This window comes from Pocillopora damicornis, chromosome 7 (assembly GCF_964200805.1).
Source record: "Pocillopora damicornis chromosome 7, jaPocDami1.2, whole genome shotgun sequence".
NCBI classification, from domain to species: Eukaryota; Metazoa; Cnidaria; class Anthozoa; order Scleractinia; family Pocilloporidae; genus Pocillopora; species Pocillopora damicornis.
In genome coordinates, this window is record NC_142676.1 from 7,575,793 (window position 1) to 7,584,479 (window position 8,687).

The 8,687-nt window shown below is 38.9% G+C and overlaps 1 protein-coding gene across 1 annotated transcript in view; it reads left to right on the forward strand.

The window, feature by feature from the left end:
• Positions 1-8,406, forward strand: part of LOC113664296 (polycystin family receptor for egg jelly) — a 33,334-nt gene extending 24,928 nt beyond the window's left edge. Inside the window, exons 31-39 of the mRNA XM_089212300.1 lie at positions 97-294; positions 593-718; positions 1,702-1,899; positions 2,140-2,388; positions 2,592-3,299; positions 3,936-4,172; positions 4,700-5,977; positions 6,450-6,618; positions 6,825-8,406. Of these exons, the coding sequence (XP_089068426.1) occupies positions 97-294; positions 593-718; positions 1,702-1,899; positions 2,140-2,388; positions 2,592-3,299; positions 3,936-4,172; positions 4,700-5,977; positions 6,450-6,618; positions 6,825-8,065 (4,404 nt within the window). The 3' untranslated portion in view covers positions 8,066-8,406. The remainder of the gene's footprint in view (positions 1-96; positions 295-592; positions 719-1,701; positions 1,900-2,139; positions 2,389-2,591; positions 3,300-3,935; positions 4,173-4,699; positions 5,978-6,449; positions 6,619-6,824) is intronic.
• Positions 8,407-8,687: the final 281 nt, after the last annotated feature.

The following is an 8,687-nucleotide window of genomic DNA, read 5'->3' on the forward strand; positions in this document are numbered from 1 at the left end:
AAATCGAGTCAGAATAGTAATTTTTGTGTACTAAACCTTGCAAGTTAGATGTACATTAAGGAAAAATAACTATATTAAGAACATTTGTATCTCGAGGTCACTCCGCCCAAATCAAACGCCAGTATGGATCTCTTTGAGCTTCTGGTTAAAAACACAAGTGCCTTCGAGGATTATCTCCTCTCAATGGAGTCACATAAGGCCTGGCAGCTAATGACGGCTATGTTGTTGACAACGGAGGCACAGGAGTTGGTCGATGGTAGTAATTCAGAAAAATCGCTTCAACAAAGAATTGCTGTAAGTGTTTAAATCCTGAATGAAGTATGTATGTCTTTAGATAGTAAAGGATAAGAACTTAAGGTTTCAAAAGAACGAGCCAAAGACGACCAGGGTAGTAATTTGGATATTTTTCCTCTATGGCGGATAAGAGACCCAGTGTAGTTCACATACTGTAGGAAGACATAATGGCCAGATTGAAACCATTGTGGAGTACGGTCAGATGCATGATAGGGTTAAATTCTTCTGTTACGGAAAGGAAATTTCTTTCTTTTCTTTTTATTATGCTAAATAGTGCTTAATTTTACTTGTTCTTAAGCAAAGAGACGTCGCCCTTAGAAGACTTCAGATAAACGAATTTAAAGATCTACCTGGTTTGGTGTTCATCTCGGCTTTCTTGGCTTCAGCGGGGAGGAATTTGCCAGAGTTGTCCTATCTCAGTAAGGTAATATCATGCTGAGTAAAGACACTTTAATGAATGTCCGTTTCAAAGTCTAATCATTTTCCTCACTGTCCCCAGAGAGTTCCTATTAATCATCTTTCCCTGGTTAACAAAGACTAACTCGGCTTGGCTTTGAGCCTTATTGCGGTAATTTTCTGTAGGACAATATGTACAGACCCTGATAGGTTTCTGTACGCAGTACAAAATGTACATTTTACATAAAATGCTTTATATTAAAAATTCTTCATTCGCATACGCTGTTTTAGAGTTATCAATTTATTTTGAAAAAATTTTCATCGTTGATGGGTAATAAAAACCGCCTTGATTGAAAGCTCTTAGTTAGGAAATGATGAACGGGACTTTCCACCAATCAAAAGACACTATCGCATTTTCGGACTCGAGACTGACTCAGTGGGCCGGTAATTTAAACGAATACCAGCCCAAACCATGGTGTTATGCAAGCAGTGGGCCTCAGGTTTTCTCTCTAGAATGTTGATTTGATTAAACAAACTTCCATTGCTAGGTTTCGCCTCCTCGAAATTGTTCACAAATATAAATGGTTAGGAAAAGATTCAGTCTAGAACGCAGTTTTTACAATCAACGGCTAACCTTTGTTTAGATAACTGGCCAAAATTGTCCGAAATATGTAGGTACTTATTTGCCTATTCATTCTCTTACACTCTCTGCGGTGTATAGTACCACGAAATGTGTTCCTCATCTCACCTTAATTTTCTTTGTTATCTTCTTTAGCTGTCTCCAGCTATATTTCCCTACTCGTCATCCACCATTTTTTCTTTCATTTTGTTCTTATGACGAGCGCGACATCTTAGAGCCACGTATCATTATTTTCCTTGAAAACGTTTAACTTCCCATGAAGCTGGCCAGGGGCTGAAACTTTTAAGTGATCAGCGGGTGCTGCCAAAAGTTCCAGGAATTTTTTAAACAAAACAAAATTAATGTGCATAATATATCTCGTTGATTTGCAGAGGTATCTGCCACAGATTTTTGGAAATATGAGTGATACTATACTCCACGAAGCTAATAATTTGAACGCGAAAGATGAGCGATATATTTCTCAAGGAGTATATAACATGTTGTTTGGAACAGTGGAACTACTTATGATTTCCGCAGAGGAAGCTAAAATAACTGAGGACAGTGGCCTCTCGGCAGCTAACCGATCTCAGGTAGGTCGAAACGGATCAGACCAATTTTTCTTTTTCAGAGAGGAGCAGCGCTGCTATAACACCATAGAATGGTGGGAACTGTCAGATACTATCAGTAGCAATGAAATGAGCTGTAGGGTTTCGTACTAAGTTCATCAAAAGCTTTTTTTAAATTCCGTCTTCATTGCCACATTGATATATACGACTCAATAAAATTCTAACCTCAGATGGTATCCGACGATTTTCAATTTGCTCACCTAGGAAAAAGAAATCGTCCTGAAATCAATCAACACCATCAGAACCTTGCTTAGGACTCTGACGACAAGATCAGCGGTTTCGCAGTCACCGAAAAGTATGCAGGTTTTGGGTTTAGATTTCACGGCGGGTCGCGAGACCTCCTGTGGACTCGAGTCAAAAACTTTGAACGGGTCAGAGGGCCAGGGTTTTGTACTTCCACCCAATATGAAGAAAGCATTTGGTGAGATAGACCTAGATTCAATTGACTATCAGGTGAGTTTTATCTTTAGAGAGTGATTTATTTCCTTCGCTTTCCATCTCATTTCTTGTGCCTCCTACTTTTGGCTTCCACTCCATCCCTTTTTTCTCTTCATTCTCGTGTCTGTCCCTTCTTACGTTTCTTTTCTCCTCGCTATTCTTCCAATCCTTTCCTTACGGCCGGCTGTTCCATTTGAAATTGATTCTTTCCCTATCAGCTTATTCATACCAAGTTCAATCCATATCTGTGGCATCAAACTCACCAGGAAGTGAAGTCGGAAATACTGAGCCTTGAGTTTAACGACGATAATGGAAATGTATTACCTGTCGGTGGGGATGACATCGACATCGACATCAAAATACCTCTAGATTCTAGGAACGAGTCTTTAAATAACTTTTTCATTAGACCACTAACAATGCGATATCATATTGTCACGCTCGATGAAATTTCTGATTCTATCATCCTCGAAGTTAAACCAATCAACCGAAGTTTAATGATGGTGGTGTATGTTAAACATGGAGGGCGTCCAACTTTGAGCGACTTTGACTTTTACGCTGTTATACCTGATTATTCTTCTTGTCGTTATGATGCTCTCAATGGTAACCTGGTCCTAAAATGCGTCACAAGTCCATACAGAGTCATGTCCACTGGAGATTTTAACCAGACGGGTCTATACTATGTCGGCGTGTTGTACATTGAAAAGTCTCAGCTAAATCACACCCGAACAAGACGTTCATGCTTCGGAAGAAAGAGACAAAAAAGGGACTGTGTAGAGCCAAAGCCTCCTCCAGTGAGAGGAGTAGAGTACAATAGAACATTAACCTATAATCCCGCCACTGACCAGAACTACAGTGTCAAAGTTCAGAAATACAGCTGTTATTATTTCTCCTTGACGCAGAACACGTGGAGTAAAGATGGCTGCAAGGTTAGGATGTTTGTCCGAGAAGAAATAGAGCACTAAATCATTTAATTGGCATATATTCATCTATAATTGAGCCTAATCCCTATTAACCTTTTAAAACCTAAGAGTGACTACCATCAAATTTCCCCCTTCAATATCACCCCTGAATCACACTTTAAGATCTTGAAAATAAAGGAAATTATCACCGACAAAAGAAGCTTTTGATTCGTAATCAAATTCTCCTTTTCAACACCTTAGGAAATGTATAAATAGCAGTATGGAGAATATGCATACCGATCTTAGGGTGTAAAGGGTTGATTTAAGACCAATATAAGACCCTTCTGGCGCAGATTCTTACTCCTTAGGCTGTCTCTGTTTACAGTACTTTGACCAGACTGCCTTATCAATCCGCTATATTGGCACAGTTCTAAGAAGTGGATACATTTTCACCAGAAAGTAATATTAGAATGGGATACCGAGCATGATGAAAAAAAAAAAAAAAATTGCAAAATTTCTCAACCTCCGGGTTATTAGTCATAACTAGGAGCATTGTCCCCAGTTTATTGTGTTTCTTACTGACGCTCCACCGGTGCAGCATCATGACATACTCGGCATCTCTCAGAACATAAACCATAGAATGTTATTTCTTGACTTCTTTAGGTCGGTGATGAGACGAACGAACAACTACTTCACTGTAAATGTAACCATCTAACTGCGTTCGCCGGTGGTTTCCTCATTGCTCCAAATCCAATAGACTTCGACAAAGTTTTCGTAGAATTTACCAAGCTCGGTGAAACAGGAAATTATGTGGTACTGTCAACTGTGTGTGGCATTTTTGGCGTCTATGTGTTGGTAATTATCTGGGCGAGAAAAGCGGATATGTTAGATGATAGAAAGGTACGTTGTCTTGTTAGTTATGAAATGTCTGAGATGCTACAAGCGCACTGGTTGCTTAAAAGAACTTACCGTTTATTGCAGTGGTAGACCCATAGGAAATTGAAAAAAAATATACTGCTTTTTCTTTTAAGATTTAAAAATGGATTTTATAAAAGCAATAGACCGCACTTTCTATTGGTTCACCAACGCAATAAGTATCTTGGGACTTTCGGAGGGCACTAAAAAATTTTGTAAATCACTCGCCACCTTAAGCACTTTATAAACTTTTTTGGCGTTCACCTAACATCCTGAGCAGCTTGAGTTATTCCGCCGGTCAATCGATAACAAGGGTGGTCTATTACTCATGTTTCGTGCCGATACTAGAAACATTCTTGGAAATTCGATGCACCTGCGCATTCGAAGTCATGTAAGGTACCAGAAATCAGTATTATTTATCTAACCAGTTATTCCATGGGTTTCATTGGAATTGCCAAGAGATATGTAATTGAACGTCGTCTAATAGCATGATAATAACTTTTTCTTGGCAGTTGGGTCCAACTGTGAATATAAAACACAACGAGAACAGCTCATACAAGTATGATGTGACCATAATAACCGGAGTATGGAGACAAGCTGGCACATCGGCAAGCGTATTTGCTAAAATCTACGGAACTGAGAGCTCTACTAAGGAGGTCAACTTGACTGGCAACGCTCCACCTGGTAGAAAACTTTTTGCAAGAGGCAGCATTGATAGGTTCGTTCTTCACCTTGACAGTCAGCTCGGAAGTGTATTTAAAGTTGAAATGTGGCATGACAACAGTGGAAAAAGTTCTTCTTGGTTCCTTGATCAAGTTCATATTGTTGAAAGAAGTACAGGGGAAAAGTGGGATTTCTTCTATCATAATTGGCTGGCTCTTCACAAAGGGAATGGAACCACTGCTGCGACTCTCATGTCCCATGATAATGGTCAGCACAGTCCTGGGTTTAAAAGTATGTTTCACTCAATGGCTTCAGCAGACCTGGCCGATTACCACATCTGGGCCTCCGTCGTTACGAGGCCACCACGGAATTTCTTCACACGCGTTCAGCGTGCCTCTTGCTGCCTTTCTTTTCTGTATTTGGCAATGGTATGTAACGCCATGTTTTATCTGGTAGTTGGCGGTTCCGAGGATTTGATCCAGATAGGACCATTGCAAATGTCCCTTCGGCAGCTAATTATTGGAATTGAGAGTACACTGATAGTTACACCAGTGAGTATTATCATAACTGCATTATTCCGCTTCAGAAAGGCAAAAACGAACGGAGAGTGTGAAGACGGCGATTCAAACAATAATTCTCCTGAAATGTCCTCAGCAAAAAATAACAAGAAACAATTCTTACTTCCCCATGCCTTTGTTTATCCTGCCTGGTTTCTCTGCATTGCAACAGCAGCGACGGCTGCCACGTTTACAGTATTTTACAGCCTTCAATGGGGTAAAGAAATTGCTGATCAATGGTTAGCTTCTGTCTTGGTATCTTGTGTCGAAGATGTTTTCATCTGGCAACCTTCTAAAGTCCTAGTATTAGCTTTGTTATTGATTCTAATTTTTAAAAGACCTAAGCCACCCGATGAAACTGAAAATTGCGATGGAACATCCTTTGCAGAGGAGATACGAGAGCAACGTGCCTATGAATTACGGAAGGCAAAATTTTTTAGATTTGCGCGACAATTTTTGGCTTTTTTGGCCTTTTATCTCTTTTTGATGATTGTAGCTTATGGAGACAAGGATTATCATAGGTACCTGATGACTAAAGCCACGCGTGACGGTTTCGCCTATTTCTACAAGGTTTGTGCAAAAATATGTCTTGATGATAGGGAATTTTCGGAAAACTACTTTGCATTCATTTTTCACTTTGCCACAACAAAAAATTATCTAGTGATACTTCAACCCATTGGCAGTGCCGATGGTAGTCCGAACTGAATTGATCTACAGACACTAGGTTTACAATTTTGCGGCATGTCAATCTCTGTATGAATAAACCAGGATGACAGTAGGAAAGTGCCAAAAAGAGTAGGTCAGTTTGAATGCCTGAGAGCATGATTTCATAATGGCATAGGGTGGAATTTTTGGGCAACTTGAATTTAAATATGGTTCCAAAGGATTTCTTTTTCAATGTCAGCCATTTAATTTCGCGATGAAGTTTTACCCACTGAGAAATAGGTGAAGTTTAAAATCCAGATTTCCAAAATGATGAACGTCAACAACGTTATTCTATTCCTGATTTACCAAACATTATTGTATTTTTTGTCTTATGTAGGTAAACACTGGTGACAAAATGTGGGATTACATGCTGGGAAAGTTCATCCATGACTCTTATGCCGGTGAGTGGTACAATGGACAGTTTGAGCCGACGACAGAGTACATTGGTAACAAAGCTTCCATGCTCATTGGAATGCCTCGTCTTCGACAGTTGAGGATAAATGAAGGTATTTGTCGTTTTCACGCTTTTCATTATGTTTGTAACGAAAGGAGTAGAATGATTTCTCACAGAGGCTTAAATTGATAAATTTGCGTATGTCGAAAGTAGAATGTGGTTGTGCAATAAAAATGACGATAATTTTTTAGTACTTGGTTAATCTCGTAAGGTTTGAGTTTTAATGTGTAATCTCTGCTCGCTTTGTTTCAAAAATAGAATCATGCACCGTTGTGAAAGAGCTTGAGGATATGATTGATAAATGCTATGACTTTTACTCGATGTCAGAGGAGGATACAACACGCCTTTATCTTCCTCATTGGATTCACTTGTCAGACTCACAGCTTAGCTGGAACAATCTATCACAACTTTGTCCTAAGCCTTGGCGTTATTCAACTGCAGAGGAGCTCAATAACTTTCCATCGTGGGCACAACATCACATATATGGCGGTGGAGGGTACGTTCTCGATTTGGGATACGATAAACCGACTGCTATCCGTGTGATGGAGGCTGTTAAAGACAAAGACTGGATTGATAGAAGAACAAGGGCAATTCTGCTTGAATTTCAAGTCCTGAACCTGAACACTAACTTAATGAGCATTATCACGTACCATTACGAAGTTCTTCCTTTCGGATTTGGGCTTACTTACGAAAGGATTGACACCATAAAATTGTTTAATTTTCAAACTATGGCCTACAGCTTTTACCTAATGTGCCAGTTGATATTTATATTTATGGTGTTAGTGTATATCACGATACTTCTTATAAGACTATGTCGTAAAGGAGGTGCATTTTTCAAGCGAATATGGAACTGGATAGATGTTGGTCAAATTGTGAGTGCCTCGCTTGCAGTTGTGTTTTACGTTATGAAAGTTAAGTTTATGCATGACAGTATCCAAGAAGTGCGAAGGAATCCATTTGTGACAGTAAGCTTTCAGTTCGCAATTTTTTGGACTGAAATGGAACATGCTGCTCTTTCATTTGCTTTATTCTTTGCCACGTTCAAAATTCTGCATTTCATTCGACTTAATCCGCAGGTACAAATACTAGCGTGGTCGTTAGCCATTGCAAAAAATGACATTTTTTCAATAAGTGTTCTCTTCGGATTACTATTTATTGCACATGGGCATTTTGCCTACATGGTTTTTGGTGGCTCAGTGTTTTCATTTTCATCGTTCATCCGCTCGTTCGCTTCTGAATTTGAATTAGCACTTGGGAACACCTTTCACGTTGTCCAACTCGATGATGTCAATAGAATCTTTGGTAATCTTTTCACTGCCAGTTTTATGGTCACACTTGCAATTCTTCTGATCAACATTTTTGTGTCTATTCTTGATATAAATTTACACGATGTAAAGGGCGACGAAGAGAAACTTGAGGAAGCATATAGTATGGGAGAATTTATCAAAACACTTTTATTTGGCCTAGATCGCCAGAAAGAGGAAGATACTAAACTGTAAAATCCCACTAGAATTCAAGAAAGGACGCTTTTTTGAGGAGAAGGGAAGGATAAATTTTTCAAGAACAACATGCCAACAATTCTTCCCCAGCGGCATCTTCTGTAAAAATCTCACTCGAAGATCTTTAATTTGACTTCTGTTAAAAAACACTAGGATCTGTTTTTGCCGAGTATGCTTGTGTAAAAAACTGAAATAAATGATAAAAAGTTCCTTTGTGCGTGTACAAAGGAATTTATTTAGGCTTTTATGCTGTAGAAAGCAGTGTTTTTTTAAATGCTCTATCATTTCCCTTCTTTTAAAATTATCCTCCAACTATTGGAGGACCAACGCTAACACTATATTTAGTGACTTTAGTGTCCTCTGTTACATTATCAAGATGACCTGAAGACTTCATGTACCAGTCGATTTTGTCTTTTATGGCCTATGCGGTTCCGTCTATTTTCCGCCTTATGTTTACTAGCATTGACAATAATTTTGAGACACAGTGTCATTTTAACGTTAATATTTCACTAGAAATCGCTTTTAATTCTTAATCAGCAACATTGTGACATAAGAGTTGATTTATTGTAATAAATCATAGTCATAATGTACAAAAGCAATACTTAAATCTAAGTTTTTTCAG